The 19,909-nt window shown below is 44.6% G+C and overlaps 1 protein-coding gene across 2 annotated transcripts in view; it reads left to right on the forward strand.

Moving 5' to 3' along the window:
* The window catches only part of pax7a (paired box 7a), a 44,621-nt gene that overhangs the window by 21,343 nt on the left and 3,369 nt on the right, over positions 1-19,909 (forward strand). For both annotated transcript variants that reach the window (XM_079265329.1, XM_079265330.1), the window contains exons 6-8: positions 6,948-7,113; positions 7,544-7,734; positions 19,101-19,344. In XM_079265329.1, the coding sequence (XP_079121455.1) occupies positions 6,948-7,113; positions 7,544-7,734; positions 19,101-19,344 (601 nt within the window). The remainder of the gene's footprint in view (positions 1-6,947; positions 7,114-7,543; positions 7,735-19,100; positions 19,345-19,909) is intronic.

Here is a 19,909-nt window from a genome sequence, read left to right on the forward strand (position 1 = left end):
CATATGGTTGTACCTATGCAGAAGGGTTGAGTTTAATTTGTCTCTGACATTTATGCTTTCAACCAATGCAAATGCATGAATTTGCCTGTCAAGATATTTATAGCAACATTATTAATGTCCTTTTTACTCTGGATAACCAAAGAACAAACTGTAAACCCTTTTTATGGGGACTATTTCTTTGATAGAAAATTTCAAAACCTGGGCAAATAAAACTGAAGATCTCTGCCTAAAGGTAATTGAGGAAATGTGTTTTTTCATATTTCGGGTGATCCAGTGCTTTCAACACACATGCTTACTTTAAAAACTCCACCTGCCAACATCAATATGCTGTAGTCACTCGGAGACTCCTGGAGAAAAAGTAGCTCACATTATGTTTCACCTTGTGCGGGCCTCACAGAGATCTGTGCTGCCTGAACAGCAAATACCATAATTTCCCTAAACGTACGGCCAAAAGCAGAATGTCTTATGTTCTGAAAACGTCAGAATATTGCCCTTCTTTCAGCACTGGATTACTCATTTGTCAGGAAGAAGTTGCCCTTACTAGGGAGTTTGCTACTTATCATTAGCCTTCATGTTCAAGATGTTTCAGATAAATACTCCCAATCTTCACACCTCAGATACAGGAACCCGTCTGACAGCCTGAGTGCCCTGCAGTTGCATGATTGAAGGAAGATATGTACAGTAGAGTTATAGCAGCAGCTGTTCTTCCAAAGACGGAGAGAGGGAGAAAAAAAGAGGAGAGGAGAGAAAGGGAATGCATTCCTGATGGATTTCTCATTTCGGCCTTTGGCCAGGATCTCATCCCATCACTTTCAAGCTCGCCGCTGCTTGTAAAACCCTCCACATATCACAGAGGGTTCCTCATCCTCTCCAGGGACCCAATGCCCCGAGAACAACATTAATCAATCAGCCGCTCGTAAAAAAAAAGGTCTGGGCTACCCTCTCCTCTTACCACAGTCGTTCACACTCCCTCTGAACCCCCCCAAACTCCTCACCGCATGCTGACTGTTCATCCCACTACAAACATGCAGTTGGGGTAACTAATTCCACACATGTCTTTGTCTGTCTTAAAAACCTCAACACGCAAGGATGTCCAAAATGTCTGAGTGTTTAATGCCTCACTCAAGGGAGGAGAAATTTATCTCATGGCTGTTATATGGCAATATATTAGTTTTTATTTTGGAGTGTTAGAGTATATGTGGACAAGACGTGGAAGAAGTGAAAGCATCAAAAATTTCCATTAAAAAAAATCGACTCTAACACTGTATATTCTGATAACATGTATCTAGAAAATACCAACAATCCTTTGATTTATTATTACATTAATTCATACTTTTTAAAGCTTGTAAAAGCCATGTAGAAATGCATCAATCTTGTGTCATTCAAAGTCAGCAGGGAGGACAGTAACACCTCCGGGTTCAAAACAAAATCCATTCTTGTATTAGCACCTGTGTATTTCTGGAGCCTACCTAAAATATCTGAACATGAAAGTGAGAGAAAGAAAGAAGACTGCTGTGTGTTTGCTGTTCGATAATAGACTGAAATGATGTCATGTGAAAACCTAAGGAATTTCAGTCATGGCTGTAATTTCTTAATGCTGTTTTCCTCATAATCTAATTTGTAAAGGCTTTGAACGTGTTAAAAGGTCAACTCAAACTTAACTTTCTGAGAAGGTTACGAAGAAATAGCCAAAATAAATAATGCCTATATATTTTTCTCGTAGCATTTTCCCAAATATATCTCAAAGGAATAACTATTCTTCAAGTTTTTTTTTTACAGATTTTCAATGACAAACATAAACAGCTAAAATGTTTCATGGAGAATTAGATAATAAAGTTTATCTAGATCTGGAAAAATTTCGTTTAAATGTGAAATATTCGTTGTGTGTGTGTGTGTGTGTGTGTGTGTGTGTGTGTGTGTGTGTGTGTGTGTGTGTGTGTGTGTGTGTGTGTGTGTGTGTGTGTGTGTGTGTGTGTGTGTGTGTGTGTGTGTGTGTGTGTGCATGTAGGTGTTGTTTGCATCACAGCGTTCTGAAAATGTCCACCAGCTGGGCTTTTACACAGGTACCCAAAAGGCCCATCACAGGGCAGGAGAGAGGAGACCCTTTGGCCTGAGAGCAAAGCTTCTCCAGCACAGCTGCAGTGACGCATCTTCCAGATGTTGTTCGCAGACAAACTGGTGTTTGGGGCTGAGAGAGAAAGAATAGGCAGGGGGTGTCAGTGCTCCCACAGTCTCACATTTCAACTTGAATCAGTGTCCGCGGTCATGGTTCACTGTTACCCATTTGCCATTAAACATGGTGATAATGTGCAGAGCAATTGTTTTCAGGTTGGATTCTGAGGTAACCTGTACTTGTGAGTCAAACACGGCTGCACTGGCACTAAAACGCCACAGCCCAAAGCTGTGTTCCAAATGAACCTGCTAGATTCTTCTGGAAGTGATGAGTGTTTGACTCACAACCTAAACTCATAAACAGAGCTAACTCCCTCGTGTCTGCCCTCGCCTGCCATTTTAAGACCCTTTCACCATCCATCTCTATCAGCCGCGCTGCCCCTTTCAGCAGAGCAGCGCTCCTTCACCACCATGAGCAATGGTTTTATCACCCCAACGGACAAATTGCGGGATGTGATCCGTATCTCTCAGCAATTAGTTCCAGGCTGTCTCAGTGAGAGGGGATACTGCCAAGTCCACCTTCAGTATGTGCTCCGCCGATGCAGTGTGAGCTGCCACTTTCCATCTGATAACCCCTCAGTGTCAACCGGAGCATGGCGGCAAAGCTCATTCCATGAGCTATTAGAAAAGAGGGCATCATTTGTATCTGTTTCCTCTGCAGGGTGGACCAGGTGAGGGTATCACTGAGGGGAGGGGGGGAAGCAGGCAATCGGCTGCAGGCCGCTGTAAATCAGCGCTCTCAGATGAAGCAAATTACAGTCTTCTCTATTTAGACTGAAGTTTTTAAGAGAGTGACTCCTGAGACTCGGCTGAGGCTCATCATCTCAGCATGCCGCCTCCGGCTCGCTTTACCGAATCTGTCACATAGATCCTCTTTCATTACCAATAAACATTCTGCATGTAGCTATTATACTTAGTGGAATCTAATAAGGTATAAGCATTGCGTTTTACGAAGCATGCAAATCAATTTGGTAAAAAGTTTCTCTCTTTATTTATGGCTTGTGCTGGCCTGTTGATTGCAATGGAATGAGCAGAGGGAAAAGACTGATATGAAGACTGTGCACTGGTCTTCATAGCTTTTATGTGAAAGACCAGTATAGGCAAATTCCAACTCAAGTTTTCAACACAGCTAGTGTGAAGATAATCCCATCGGGAGGTATCAGGAGGTACTACACCGTTTCTTGATTGTTATAATACCAGTAGAGTACCAGCGGCAAGAGAGACAATAACAATGGAGCTGAGTGGTGACAACCAAACCCAACAGGCAACTGTATTCCCGCCAGTATGGGTTTATGTTTCATAAAGGAATAAATAGGATTTGTGTAGATTGTAGGGCAGAAACTGTTGCAATGCATCAGTGTGAACACTTTCTTATTATTAGAATATAAATGACTTTGGTACAGTGCTTCTGTACTCCTGATACTTATCAAGCTAATCCCACTCTCCTCTCAAATTCACACTCCTAGCTACTTTAATTAGCATAGTGCCAGTCTGGAAGGCAAGCAGGGAGGGAATCAGTGAGCGAGAGAGAGAGAGAGAGAGAGAGAGAGAGAGAGAGAGGGGAAAGAAGAGGGGAAGCAGAGAGGAGGAGGAGGGGTATTGCGTGGTATGAGACAGAAGATGATTTGTATGTTGAGGCTGGTTGCATCACCCCTCTGTGTTTTTGTGGATATGAAGTCAGCAGCACATTTTGTTTTGTCATTATCTCGGCTCTTGGTATTCATCTACCGAATGTTGCAAATTGGCTCCTGAAAGGCATCACACATTCAGTGCTCGTCTTTGACAAATTAATTCATGGAGGATTGTCTGAACGGGGAATTCTGAAATATCAGTGATCCTATTTAAGAGAGAAACAACAGCGAGAGATGTTTACTGCAGTGCAGTGTCACACGTTTACAGTGTTTGTGAGTGCACATTGTCGCTGATCGGCGATAAGAAAATGCAAAATGCCACTTTATCTCTTCGATTCTGTCGGCGGAGAGTGAATGAGAGATTAAAGGCACACGAAGCGATGCCAGCCACCAAGCTAGGGACAAAAACTGAATGTTTTTTGTTTGAGGTTTTGTAACTAGACCCTCTTCTAGTGGTGCTCTACAACAACCTTCACCCTCCTCCAACTATGTCCTTCCTCCAAGCCTTCCTCTTTTGTCTCACAAAGCAGGGCTAAGCTTGACTTCTGTAAGATGGGTTACTGTTCCTCCATCCTCCCTGCCTCCGAAAACCTTCCCATAACCATTCAGAGATGCAGTGCATACGTATCCAAGTGCACTGGATGCGGGGAAACCTTTTAGTCCGTGAAAAGGAAACAGAAGTGAGCCACGTGAACTCGGCGGCACACTTGTAGGTAGATAGGGGAGACATGGAGGAGCGCTGCAGCTCTCTGTACTGCAGAGAATTAAACTGGATTGGGGAGAGCAGAGGAGAATCTGTGGACCAAGGTGACTTTGTGATCAAGTTCCAGAGCACGGCCTCGAATCCTTAGCTTCAGGCTGTGGGTTAGTCTAAGTGCGAGCGAATGTGTGTACGTAATGTATGCATGCATTACGTACACACATTCGCAGCTGTAGGGATTGTGATCGTCAACCATGTCCTCTTGAAGTGATATTTATAGTTTACTAATTTGAAACAGCAAACACATTTTGTAAGAAACATCATGCACGCTGGATCACATTTTCGATCAACATGACAAGGAAACATCACAATATACTTTGTGAGCCAAATGTTTACGGACAACTTATTTAATTTATCGTCCCTACAGTACCTGCTGGAAACAACTTCTTCATGGTTATGCTTAGCCACTCACAGCACTTGGTCAGGGTTTAAGATCAGGTTATTGGTTTGATATATATTGAAAAATCCACAGTGACTTGAAATACAAGACATAGAGTGTAACTAAAACCAGAATCTTTGTGTGTTAGAAAGATAATTGCAGCTTTGTATTCACAATTGATTTTTTTTTTAAATGTACATAAACTACAGTGATAAAAACCATGGGATCATATATGTTAGAGAAATCGTTTTTTTAAAGAAAATGTCTTTCATTGCGGCGGAGCGAGTTCGGAGTTGAAGAAAGAATTGAAAATGCAACACTGACAAAAGGAAAGTGGCAAAAGCAAAGAGCGGAATTCAACGTTTAAGTGTTTTGTGTCTGCCGTGATGGAACACCTCCTTCCTAAGCTTGGATGACAACGGGGGAAGGAAGTTAAAATGAACATAAAAGAGGGGTGGGGTGAGTGGATGAGGTCGGAGGTGAAGTGGCACTGCGGGGTGGGGTGATGGGGAGTGTGTGGAAGAAAGGGGTGTGCCCCCCGTGCCCCCCTCCCCTGGGCCAGGCAGCTGTTTGTCTGGCCTAGTCGGAGCTTAGTTCAGACCTTGGACTACGCTCCACTACATCCCAATAGCAGAAATTTCAGTGGAGCCACTCACCACATTTGTTTTGGAATAGCTGATTGGGGGATTCAAACGGGGTCTTTACAAGCTATCAGGCCTGAGATAAAGATTTCCTGTTGGTTTTCCCGTTGCGTGTTTGAGGTTGGTACACAGTCATCGCCTGTTGCATCCAATTTTCTTTCGAGTGAGCGCTCAAGACTAAACCGAAGTACAGGCAAAAAAACCCCCCCCAAACATCTGGTCTTTGTAGAGGCAGCGACTGTGTGAGAAAAGAACCACATTCAAATTAAGAGCTCCGTTGGGCTGAGATCCCTTGTAGGCCTATACGAGTTTATATGTATGTTTGTGTGTACAAAAAGAGGCAGTCCCCAAAAAGCAGTGAGTATGTCGCTGTGTAAGTCCCCTTGAAAGTGGCCCTCTTTAAGACCTGTTTAAAAGGGACGCCCCCTCTTTGTGTCCACTGTTCTCCGTGGCGTATGGAGGGGCTTTTGTCCCCCTCTTTCATGTGCTCTCACAATAGCCCGGGCCGTTTGAAACACAACAGTCGATGAACTGCGCTGACAGTGTATTAAACTCTGATGAATTGCCTGTGCGAGGCATAGATCAATGTCCTTCAACCCTTAGCACACAGTGAAGCCCGGGCCTTGTCTTGGTTAAATGGAACAGGTTGCTGGCTCTGTTCAAAAGGGCCTGATTATATTCATGTTTTGTTGAAGCAGAAGCCTTTTTAAAATGTGTAAATCTTTGCGGTTGAAAAGAGTCCTATTTTTCCCCCTTTTCATTCAGGGAATTGACATTGTGTGTCTGCGCTTCGTCCAGCTCGTTCTGTGAGCGTTTTGCTATTTGCAGCCTTAGAACTCTGTGTCTTGACCCTGAAGTTTAAAACGGTTTCTTTCTCTTTAAACCGACTTTTAAAGCTTTTAAAAACAACCACATTAAAACAGCAAAGCAGTTATTGTTTCGCCGTGTCTCCGGAGAAGTAATGGCCTCTCTCAAAGCACCCACTTGCTTCACAGACATACTTGAGGTGTGTGATTTGGAGGCTAGTAGCCTACCTCTGACCTTTAAATGACTTCTCCCCTCTGAAGGGGGCTTAGGGCAGCCTGTTTACACAGATCACAGCTTCAGCCACTTAAGAACAACAGGGATGGACCACCGAGCCTCAATGGCTGCTCCCACAGGGACTCTCTCAACTACCACCAGCACCACCACTCACACTAACTGGCAGATTAATCACAGGTGGCAGCAGCCAGCAGACATAAATGGAGTTTGAGTGAATGGAAAATGAAACAACAACAACTTGTAACCTGCAGGAGCTCAACATTCATTTTAGCTGTGCTTTCATTTAAAGTGGTGTGTGTGTGTGTGTGTGTTCCTCTCCTCAGGTGTGGTTTAGCAACAGGCGCGCTCGGTGGCGTAAACAGGCCGGGGCCAATCAGCTAGCGGCCTTCAACCACCTGCTTCCTGGAGGATTCCCGCCCACAGGGATGCCAAGTTTACCAACATACCAGCTACAAGAGTCCAGCTACCCCGGCAGCACGCTATCACAGGGTAAGAGCACAACATATGTCAGACCGGAAAGATACAGTATGCTCTGTACTTTGAGTTTAATCTAATTTTGGTAAAGATTACATTAGTCCTATTTATTAGTGGTATGCCATCTATATTTTATGTTCATGTGAATGACATTATAAATTATATATGAACCATGTGCAGCTTATAACAACCATGCAGCAAGTAGTTATGTTTACAATCACATCTTTGTCACAGTGAAACAGAAATGAGCCCTCACCTAATAATAACGCCTTTGCATGAAGAGACATTTCTCATTGGTAATCAATTCTGAAGGACACTTAATGTGTGCCTTATGACTTAGTGACCTTCGACTTTGAGGCTGCTATTTGAGGATTCCTGCTTAGCTCCAGTTTAAGTGTGTTTCCCTCGATTCGCTCTGACCTGTTTATGTTGTTCTTGGTGTCAGAGGGCAGCACATTGCACAGACCCCAACCCCTGCCTCCATCCTCCATGCACCAGGGAGGCCTGACTGACGGAAGCTCTGCATACGGTCTCTCGTCCAATCGCCACGGCTTTTCCAGCTACTCCGATACTTTCATGAGCCCCTCAGCATCCAGCAACCACATGAACGCTGTCGGCAACGGGCTCTCCCCACAGGTCAGTCCAACAAGTTTCACCTCCGCAAAGGTTACCAGTTCATATAATGTTCCCACAAACAGGTAGAGTTCCCATCCATCAGTCTACCCTCCTCCTCCTGCTCTCGCTATTCACAATATTTAATTGTATTTGACTGAAATTTAAATTCAGAAACAGCATGTTCAGCTAAATAACTGCCAGTGTGGGCTTTTATGTTTGCCTTCCAAAGCCCTGGATTTATTTTAGCTACTCTAAATTGCTACATTTGTAAAACAATTGGATTAACATCAACAAATTAAAATTCATCTTGATAGTACCGCAAGTACTCAAGCTGCTCCAAACAGTGATTTCGACTTTCCTGGGACATGTAAATCCTTGCGCAGCGCAGTGAGAACACATGCAGATGAAATAATTAGCTAAAGCTTATAAATGTAGACCCATAATCTTCTTCACGTAATTGTCTGCCGCTGGAAGACTCACGATTTTCTTCATCTTTTTGCTGCATGATTTCCATGGCAGCTCTATGTTCAGAGTGTCAGGAGCGATGTGCTTTCTTCTCGTGAGGTTTTCTCGTAGTACTTCACATGCTCCTGTGCATTCCTGCAATGATAAAGAACATTACCCAGGCTAGGTTTCTGGGTTTCCTAATTGCAGTTTAAATCCCCTAAATATCTTCTTTATACATGCCATCTTAATGTGTGACACAGTATGTGCAGGTTTCTGTCCTTCCTCTTCTGAAAAGCGCTGGATTTAACATGTTAACCTCTTTGGACACCTCAATTAATGAGCGTTTAAATCCGACTCCATGGTAAGGGTTGAGCTCACAGAATGAAAAATGATTTCTATTGATGCAAATCGTGTGTACGGAGTGAATTATACACAATTACCCATCAATACTGGCCAGTCTTGCCCACCCTCACCAACAAGATGTGGTTAACAGGCAGAAAATAAGATTGAAATGGTGTGTAAGGAGTTGAAAAGGAATTTCAATGGCGCATTTGTCCGCAATTACCCCGTCGTTCACATGTGTTTTATTGGGAGCTTTTTTTTTCTTCTTCAAATATTTCTCAAAGCAGATTGGAAACATTCTTGGTATTACCCTCTTTCTTCAGAGAAGAAAGAATTAAGGATTTTGTGACAAAAAAGAGATTTTCTCTCCTGCTAGAGCAACGGAGGATAACATGGAGGCTCACAGCGTGTTTGATTGTTAATCGTGGCACAGGGGCTTTAACTACTAATGCTCTCACTGCAAACCTGCAGAAAAACACCAGGAACATGGAGTCGGTTTTTTTTTTTTCATTAATGGCTCTCTCTAATACTGGCATGGGGTGCAGTGTTGCTTTCTCTCACTCTCTTCCCAGGCATTCAAGAATGTGTTGGGATATTAAACATTTCCTGTCATAGTGAGGATTAGGACAGGAGCCTCTGGGCAACTGTACAGCATGGATTTTCACAATTCAATTACTCTATCAAGTGTATCAATTACACCTGAAATGCATTTTACCTGTTTTTTAATTCAGGTATTTATTTAGAACTTAAATTGTGGATTTTATTTTATTTTTTCAAATGCATGTGGTGTAGAATAGATGATTTGATGGGATGTTTGCGCGGCACAAAATTGAAATGTATTGAATGCATGCGGAATGCTGTGTGGCATTCCCATCAGTCTCTCAGCATGGAGATGAATGTTCCCACTGACAGCAGAATCAGAGTTCACTTTGTGGTGCAGTGTCCTGCTGGGCTGGGAAGCCCCCATCTCTCTCACTCTCTCTCTCTCTCTCTCTCTCTCTCTCTCTCTCTCTCTCTCTCTCTCTCTCTGTCTCTCTCTCTCTCTCTCTCTCTCTCTCTCTCTCTCTCTCTCTCTCTCTCTCTCTCTCTCTCTCTGTCTCTCTCTCTCTCTCTCTCTCTCTCTCTTCACAAACATGCAGCTATCCACAGCATATCAACAACAACAAAAATCACAAAATCAACACAAAGTTGACCTTGTCCATGTCGTCGGACCTTGTTTTGTCTTTGCATTTCAACAAATTTCAATCAACGAAAAAATCGGTTTCAACAAAATGATCGACACCCTTGCGACACTTCACAGTTGATTTGCCGTAGCTTACAGCGAGTGTCCTGTTTTCCCTTTCCTCTAATGGAAAAAAAGCAACATAAAGAAAGCCTCTATCGAGATGGAATTGAGAATTTGATATTGTAAGTTACAGAGAGCATCTGTTTGCATGAGATATGCTTGTGCATTGGTATGTGCAAGCTATTTCTTCAAGTGTCTGGCATTGATGGCCTAGCGGTTGCTGTAAAGATTGACAAAAATTCTCTGATTCCCAGTAAATGGGCAACGGTGGCGTGGTGCCAAGTCTGTAATGGAATCCTGCAACGTTCAGCGATCCCGACAGGAGCTCGCGTCCATCCCAATCCCATAACCTATCCCGACAGCACACATTTTCCCATTACAGGCGGTGGAAAAGCCGTCTGCACTCAAACTGGTTGCTGTCATTGTGGGATATACAACGTGTTTGGCTGGTTGAGGGAGCAATATATTAGGGGTGAGAGTGAAGCTGTGCATGGCTGGGCAAAAGGTATGAAACCAGAAGTGTGTTTTGTTGTTGGTCTTGTTTCGTTTAGCGGCACAGCGGGGGTTAGCTAGAAGGAAAAGGCAAGGGCACAGGGGACAGGCATGCCAGTATTTTTCTATCTGTTGTTACCTAAAGATTTAAGCTCACGTCTGCTTTTTCTGTGTGGTACTTTTCATTTTTAATATTCCACTTAATATAGGCCTTTGTCTCGGCCTGAAATGGCCACCATGATGCTTCAAATTAGAATTTTGCATATGTTGACTGAAAAACAACAGGACAGGCAGTCTTCCTATAATTGAAGAGGGCCTGCTTTGACAGCCAACACACAGTCATCTATTAAGAATATTGTATACGTTCGACAAACCCTGGTAATGTGAAACTCTAAAGAGCCTTTTAGATACTTCTCAAATGCTTCTTGGAAGCAGCGTTCATGGGCATTTTATATGTGGGGAGACGTTTGTGCTGAATTCCTCATTATTGCATGACAGGGACACCTGCTGGGTGAGGAAAGGAAACAACTGCACGGACTGGGGAGCCGAAGCGATGCAAGAAGAGCTCAGTGGCAGAGCTTGGGTTTCACTCCTCAGAGAAATGTCTAGAAGTAATGACATCAGGGAATAATAAGAGCTGAAAGCATTTCTGTTGCAGAGTAAAAGCAGGAATGCACTACTGAATGCGTTGCAGCGATGCTGTATGCTGCTATTCAAAATGCTAGGGAGAAGTGACCAGGAGAGTGGGAAGTCAAAGGTAAGATAGATAGAGATTTTATTTCTGTTTTAATCAAGGAAGTTTGCAAAGTTTTGTGAGAAACTTTTTTTTCTTTCTGTTTAGCAGTTTTATGAAAGTGTTGTGTGTTTTGGAATGACAAGGATGTGTGTGTGTGTGTGTGTGTGTGTGTGTGTGTGTGTATCTGAGGAGGGCCTTTGGGCTGTGTGAGTGGGCCGGGCCTCCACACACGCACACACACACTCACACGGGATCAGAGGCAGAGCGGCTCTCACCCCTGCCTCCCTTTGATCTGTGTCCCCAGGCCTGCCTGCCCGCGCGGCGCTGCACCGTACCACGCACGCTGACACCATGCATGCTCACCAGCGACTCCCCACAACTGTCTGAGAGAGATAAGCCAGGGGAGACTCCAAACTGTGCTGCTGCTCTTCCATTAGCGCAGACGCTTCTTTTAAAAACGGGATGAATTATTTTTAAGAAGCAAGCTCTGCCGTTGCCAAAAAAGAAAATCGAGAGGGGAAAATATACGGAACAATCTGGAGCTCTGGCTCCATTCCTCCTCCCTCCCTGACTTCTAACAAGACATTCTGCACCTGAATACCAATGAGAGGGGGAGATTCATGTAGTCCCCCACATTATTAAAACTTGGGCATTAAGCCTCTCACCGGGCACTGTGTCAGCTGGCAGGCTCCACTGACAACAAATCAAAGGGGATGAGCACATAGCCTGCATTCATAGCTCAGCCACTCGCAGAGCAAGAGGGGGAATACATACTGGTTAATTAGAACTCCCATTAAAACAAATACTGTTTCAATTTGGCAAGTATAAAAAAAGATGTAAGAGGCTTTCAGAAAAAAAGAGACCTGCTGTTGGCAGCTGCCAAGAAAATCCAGGGACTGTAAATCATATCCACTGGCTATACTGTTTCTGCACAGATTATTAGTGTGTGCTGTTGTTTTGCAACACTTCTGAACTCTGAGGAAAGATTCGGTGTCTGTGACACCAGAAATGCACCTCTGCACACACCGCGGTCGTCGTCGTGTTGCGTTGGCTCTTCGTCTTCTGTATCTTGAAGAGACTTATATCTGCACGGACTGTATCGTGTTTAAGAAGTATGACTGAACTATTGGAACGGGGTTCTCATTCTAAACTCAACGCCTCATGACACCGTACAGAACCAAAGAGCGCTGCTCATGCGGCACATAGCTGCAGCTTTACACGCAGGTCTCATTTGCTAGCGGCTGACAATACTGCAGGCTTCCAGCCGTCGGTATACCTGAGCCATTTGTTGCTCCACACATCTCTAACGGCTCCCGAGCACCAAGTGAAGCCATTTTCTTTTCCATTCCAACATATTTTCAGTTGGAGCTTTATGTATTCATGATCTATTTTTCACCTACCAACCTTCCTTCCCTCCATTTGGCTTTTTGTCATCCCATGATGCCTTGCCAATAGTGCTTTGCTCTTTCTCTCGCTCCCCACCTTCCTCTCTTGCTACAACTCTCTCCCCTGGAGAGGCAGCTCTTCTCCCTGCGCCCAGATGAAAGGCTATGGCGGACAATAAAAATGCTATTTAAATGCAAGGGTGTTTGTGTGCGGGTGAGAGATATTTCCTGCTGAAAGTGAGCTGCTGCATCCTGATAAATAGTAAATATAAGGGAATGTGATTTATATTTATCTTGCAGAGGCAGCCAATATGAATTTCAGTAAATCCTAGAAGATGGGGATTTAAGGAGGAAATTGACTGAGACTGATTCACATGCTGTGTGTCCTACGCAGTTGAAATGCCTATAAGGTGGAGAGTGATACTGCCTTTGTTAAAGTTTGGCGCAGACATCGATCCTATCTAAAATACCTATTACACACGGACATGCACTGTGTCACATGCTCATCTGCGGCAATTCCCAGTCTCATACATACACAATTTGAAGGCGACTTGTACTGAAATAATAAGAATAGTATTAATAATAAAGAGCTGTGACAGCAGGCTGCTGGGCATGGTGAAGTGTCTGTGGGGCATACGCTGGGTGAGACCATATCTCTGGGGTCAGGGGTCAGGGTGCAGGGGGTTATGGGACGGCTGGGGAAGATGGAGGGCCGGTTCACTGTGAACCTGTCCTGCTAGCCGGAGGTCTCGGGTTGTTGTCTATCTGCATGTGGTTCCTCTTAGTTCCAGATGCCACTCTGACAGGTGCAAAGCTGTGATTAATACTCTCTCTGACTTCTTCTCTCTCTCACGTTTTCTCATTCTGTCCTTCCTTCCCCCTGTCTCCTCCTGCATGTCCCCTCATTGGTTTCCTGGTCGCGGACTTTGCGTTGCTTTTGACCCTTTTGCAAAGTTGATCTAACACTCACAGTTTGCGTCGCCTTTTAAAAAAAGGGCTTGAAATACAAGTATCTAGCCAGCATGGTTCATTGCTCGTGTCTCTTTCTCTCGCCTCCTCTTTTCCTCCTCACAATATGATGAGAATGTGGGAGGAGGTTGGGTCCTCAGCTGGTTGTCTCATGCAGCAGCTCTCGACACTCAGTCTCCAGCTGGGAGCTATTTCACTATTTATTTACATGTAATTATGGCTATGAGGTGCAGATATTAACACTGTCAAGAACAATTTGACCTGACACTTTTCGCTAGACCTGGCCCCTGCGGTTTTTAGCAAACAACCCCCACCCTCCTCCTCATCTTCCTCCCCTTTTTTTCTCCTTCTCTCCCTCGATCCGCCTCGCTTTCCTTCTGGAGCTGCTCCCTCACACACACACACACACACACACACACACACACACACACACACACACACACACACACACACACACACACAGACCCTGCCTCGCTGAAACCACTCTCCTGGAATCAGAAAATCTGCCGTTTAATTTAAAAGAGGCGTTGGTGCAAGGTGCGGAGAGTTGAAGTCTGCCTGTGTGCGTGTGTGTGCGTGTGTGTGCGTGTGTGTGCGTGCGTGTGTGTGTGTGTGTGTGTGTGCGCGCGCTTTGAAGGGGCCTCTCTTGTTCCCAGTGGCTGAATCCATCCCATAGTTACTCAAGCATATCACTAGCAGAGAATAGAGGATTGCTCCCCACACGTTCTCCAATTGCAGTCCAATAGACGGCATATTAACCTCTGGTTAGCGCGGGGGCCAAGTTTATAGCTTAAACTGTGGGATGTTTAAGAGGGAGGGGGACCTTCCTGCAGCTTGAGCAGCTGTGCTTTCTTCAACACTAAAACTAACATGCGCTAAAGTGGGCTGGAGAGGATTTAACTTCATGAAAATTTGCAAGTAGAGAGAAAGAGGAGGTATGGACAACCTTTAAAATACATATCCCTTTTCCACCTGTTTTAGCTCTCTTTGTATGCATGAACAGCTTCACAGGGAGAAGGGACACAGGCGCAGGATGGCTAACATGTTGTGAGGAGTGACAGCTTGTTACAGTGCCCACTAATCGTCCTCATCTGTGCCTGACTTGTCAGTGCCCAGATTCTGTCAGTGCCAATCAGCCAATTAATTGAACACAATTAGCAACCCCCCCACCTCCTCGCCCATACAGACCACATTCTTCAAAGGCTCATTTCTCTCCCTCCAGCACCCTTCACCCTTCCTCCCATTCTACCTCTCATTCTGTCTCTTCATCCTATGGCGCTGGTGGAAGACACTTTTCAGTTTTTATTAATGTGCCGCGGCCAATTAACGCAGTGGCATGCAGGCCAGAGCTCGTCATCTGCTGCCTGCCACCATCCCGGCTGTCTGCTGCGGCCCCGCGCCACCCCTCGCGCCACCTCCACCGTGACCAAAACGCTTTAATTCAATTTATGCAATCACTGTTATTTTTAAATAGTCATTTTGTCTGCTCAGATGAGGGGCCTTACTGCCCGCTGGGCCGACCCTCTCATGTGAGGGATGGGGGAAGGGTGGGCCGTTGTGGGAGCAGGAGTCGAATGACTTTGGGGTCCCTGATATTTTTTCATCTGTTGTTTATTCTTTCATCTCCGTTTTGTTTCAGGTTATTAGATGTTTGATTCAGATTTTTTTTAGAAGAGGATTTGATCTAATGATAGTTTAAGTTTTATTTTGCAATGTTATCAAAGAAAATATCAGGATTTTCTTTCCGAATACGATATATATATATATATATTATTTTTTTATTTTTTATTTTTTATAATGTCTATGTTCAATATTTTGGCAGTTCTCAAAGTCAGACACTGGGTCTTTATGACTGCTGGGTGTCAGAATTAAACAGTATATTCTCGTCCCGTAATCACACCCTCAGGACTGGCCTTCAAATATTGATCTGAAATTCAGTGTCATCGCTGTCTTTAATCACTCTCTGCTGAAGCGAGTATCAGCCAGGCAGATCTGCTAAGGTGCAAGATGCTATTCTGCACCGCCCAGATAACTTACAGACATTTGGAGTGCTCATTTTTCCCAGTCTGCCCCGGTGACCTCTGCCTAACTTAAAGGTACATCTTGGGGGCATTTCGATTCGGGCAGAACAGGGCGCTATCGGTGACAGAGGAACTAATCCAGTCTTGCGCAGATTAAGAGTATTTGTGGAGTGGGGTGTGTTGGAGCTGGCGCCTGGAATGGAACAGAAGGGGCTCCTATCAGCTCTCCAGGCAGGCTAGCCCTCAGGCCAGCGCAGTCCTACAGGAGTCTTTGTACTCCCCAAAGCCTCCACTTTCCTCACGCTCACTCTATATCACTTTCTCTCCCCTCTTCTGCCCCTCTTGCCCTTTTTCTATAGGCTATCATATTTTCACTGCTCCGTTTCCTTTTTCACATCCGTGAATTGTTGTTTTAGTACAACACAAGAGTTCATGTGCCCACTTATTATCGTCAGGTGCTTGAACGAGAACTAAGAGTTAACATGTAATTTTTCTGACTCACAATCTTATTTTAGTTCATACTCCCAACTATAAAACAACATAAATGCTACTTATTTAAATATTGTTAAAGATATTAGAACTAAATTCTCAAAATCCAATTACAACAACAACTTTTAATGAAACAAATGTGTTGCAGCACATCTGCACTCTATTTATTTGCAGACTTTTCCCCCTTCACTGTTTCTCTCAGCTCTGTCTCTCATATTGTTTGATTCTGGAAAGAAATCCAACAAAGAACATCTCGTCAAACATTCACGCAGACAAAAAAAATGTAATTTTACTGTTGAAGAAATTAGGGAGGTATGAAAGGGCCTCTTTTTGTGTTTCAAGTGCGCTATTTATTTATCTGAAAGGAGGCACATTGTATCAATTTACACTCCCCCATTCACTTCGCCACAGGCTGGAGGGCTCAGAAGTTGAGAGAATTAATTACTTTTTTATTATTATTTATAAAGTAATCTATCTGTGGAGAGGGAGTGGAAAAAGGAGAGGGTGAGGGGAGGGGGTGAGAGAGGAAGGGAAGGCCCTGGAGCATTGTCCTTTAAACTAGGTCCTGGCTCACATTATCTCCCAAACCAGCACTCACACAACGTCAAACAACAAACGAACTCTGGGCTGCTGAGGACGCTGTATGCAAGAAAAAGAGAGGGAGGTGGGGGGAGAGGAGAGAAGAGGAGAGGGAGGGATGGTGGGAGGGTGGAAGGGAGAGACGCAGTGAGAAAGTCTTCTCTAAAAGAGTGTGAAGATGTTAGGGAAATAATATGGTTGTAAAAAAAATTGCATTCATTTAAACTCTACAAGTCTTGTTTAATGCACCTGTGTATATACTGAGAGGAGGTGTAATTTAATACTTGAGTGACATCCTGGTGCACCAGACCCCATTCAGTGAAACTCCATCAAATATTGCATTGACAATAACCATGTCAATCCAAAAACCACATTCCATTCACATCTACCAAGCTGTGTGCATGTTATATATATACAAATCTTACAAAAAAGCTTTTTATTCCTCTCTGTGAATAAATTCACTGGCTGTGACTTTGCCAGCAGGAATACTACACTTTGTGCCACAATTTAATATCTATGAAGTCTTGTTTTACATCGTGAAAGAAAAGTGTGCAGGTATCTGGCTGCAAATGGTTTTTACGAGTTATTTGACGAAGCATCATTCAACCCCTGAATGTGAAATGAGAGCGCTTTATGGGGACACCAAAGTAGCAAAGCCATGTCATTTACATTGACCTATGAATAAAACATAAAACACTGAAGATGTGAAAAAGACACAACAACAACACATTCAAGCATGGCACTAAATGCATCTCTATCAGTACCTCCATCAGATTGAGAGGACAATGTTTAAACAGCATTGACTTTTGTTCCAGTGGTGTGAACACACAATGTAACTGACACGCAGCTAATGAGAGCCTGATGACTCCAGAAGAGCTTACCTTCTCCCCACTTGCAAAACTCAAATCATTGAGACGGAATCGTCTTTGGGGGAAGGACGACTGAAGGATAGCGACACCCTCACAGATGACAACACTTGTTAGACTCTAAAGTGGTCGACCCTTCCTAATTCGCTAAAATAGAAGAGCTGCTACAATGTCAGTGATAAGAAGTCATTTTCTTTTGAGGAACTTTCATGAGCATGAATAATATTCGGCCCCATTGTTGGCCATTCTATTTCACGAAGAAGCGATGTAATCAAGCTTCAATTAACCAATGACTAAAATGGACTCATGCCCTCCAGCTGTCTCTCTCAGGACCCTCACAAGCTCCCCCCCCCCCCCCCCCCCCCCCCCTTCACTCTCAGCCATCACAACGCATCAGGAGACATAGTCCTCTCTTCCTCCTCAGAGTGTGCAGCTCGGCTCCATATGGGAGGAAGCATCACATGTGTCCAGCATGAAGAGAGACATGAATCTCCCTCTTCTGGATTCATGTCACATGCTTTGTCCACGGACCACAGATGTGGAGGGGTGGGGGTTTCCATACTGATAGAATTAACATGTGGAAATGACGAACCAGCTTTTATGTTTCTGATGTGCTTCGAGTGCTTCGTATTTCCTGGGAGGCCTTTCCTGAAGATATGATTCATTTGCAGAATATTGTTAATTTTCCCTCTGTGGGATATTCCGGACTTCGTGCATCATTTGTGGACTTTGTGGACATTTGCGCCTTGCCCCTGCATTGTCTCTGTGTTTGCAGCGTATGTGTGCATGCATGCAAACATATGTCTGTGTGTGTCACCCCTGTGTAACCACCTCCATGATGGGCTAATTTGTTTAGCAGCCGAGGGGCCAAAGGCCAGTGCAGCATAGCAAAACTCAACATGAACCTGATGTTGAAGGGAAGGCTTCCATGCTATAGGAGGGGAAGCATGTGTGGGACAATTCCCTTTTTTACCACCCCCTCCCACACACATACTCCACTTTCCTTTTTCACTTAAAGAAACTCGCAGCATAAGAAAACTAAATTCTTCACAGTGTTCTGGGCCGCTGTGCTTCAGACTGAGGGAGCACTAGAAGTAATCTCTTCCATTTTAACATATTTTGAGACCTTCTTCTGACGAATGTCACATGCTATTACATTAATCTAGAATATTGAATTGGAAGCTTTTATACACTATGAATAATATACACACTGTGATATTCAAACGAGCCTCAACCTGCAGTATCAGCGGGCCCCTCAGCAAGGTTTGTGGAGGCTACTTTGTGTGGGGATCTGAGGGGATCATTTACCAGTTCCAACCCCATTACTATTCATGAGATGGGTAGGCTAGGGGCGAGGGATTAGGGACTCCCTTGGTGCTTGTTGTGCTGTAGGCTCGGGCTCAGGCCTCAGGCTCCGGGACAGGGGCTGTCTGGCACGGATGGTGGGTCTATTATCACCCTGGGACCCTTCTGTCCCACAGCAGAACACTTACTGGCAGTGCCAGCTAATGGAAACAGTCTCTCTTGTTCCCTTTCTCCTTTTTTTAACCTCATCACTCTCCTTGTATCCTTCCCCCTGCTCTTTAAAAAAAAATGGGCAAGTTTTTTCCTTTCCCCATTTCAAAGTTGAAATGGTGTATTTCTATTGGCATCTTTACCGTGAAGTGCTAGGATGGCACTATATTTGTAGAAAAAAGTACTTTCCCTCAACTCCGTCAATGCTTTGATCCTCAATTTTCCAAATTTCAACATCCTCCGTTCCCCCTTCCCCTCCAGGTGATGAGTATCCTGAGTAACCCCAGCGCCGTACCCTCCCAGCCCCAGCACGACTTTTCCATTTCCCCCCTGCACGGCAGCCTGGAGAGCTCCAACCCCATCTCAGCCAGCTGCAGCCAGCGCTCTGACACCATCAAGGACAGTCTGGCTTCCTCTCAGTCATACTGCCCCCCCACCTACAGCACCACCGGCTACAGCGTGGACCCCGTCACTGCAGGCTACCAGTACAGCCAGTATGGCCAGAGTGAGTAAGCCCTGCATTCATATACTGTATGTTTGTGTTTAGCTTGAGTTGTTGCGCTTTCGTCTTTTTACGTGTCCGAACGAGTCGTCCCTTTTACGTCCTCCTCTTGAGTTAACTAAATTCAGAAAGCCTATGAAGTGATGCCCAATTCCCAGGCAAGAGAGCCTCATGACCTTTGCACCTTGGTTGGTGGAGGCAGACACGTGCTCTTGATAAAGACCCCCCCTCAACCCACCACCAACACCACCACCACCATCCTCCTAGAGAGCTGCCTTAGTCACACCCCACTCCACTTGGATGGGAAAGAGGAGAGGGCTACTTCAAAGAACGGCACACCCTCAGGGGCCACAGTGTCCTCTTGCCCACCTCTCTCCCTCTTTCTCTCTTCCCCATCACACACACACACACACACATGCACACACACCCTCAGGGCAGGAAAGAGTTTGCTTTATTAGATTAGCATAATTGACTGATGCTGTCACAGCCATTCATAAGAGGTAAAATGAAGCACACTTCCTCAACAAGCCAGCCAGCGCCAGCTAGCCGACATTTGTTTGTATTTATA

Source organism: Melanostigma gelatinosum (assembly GCF_949748355.1).
Source record: "Melanostigma gelatinosum genome assembly, chromosome: 3".
Taxonomy (NCBI): domain Eukaryota; kingdom Metazoa; phylum Chordata; class Actinopteri; order Perciformes; family Zoarcidae; genus Melanostigma; species Melanostigma gelatinosum.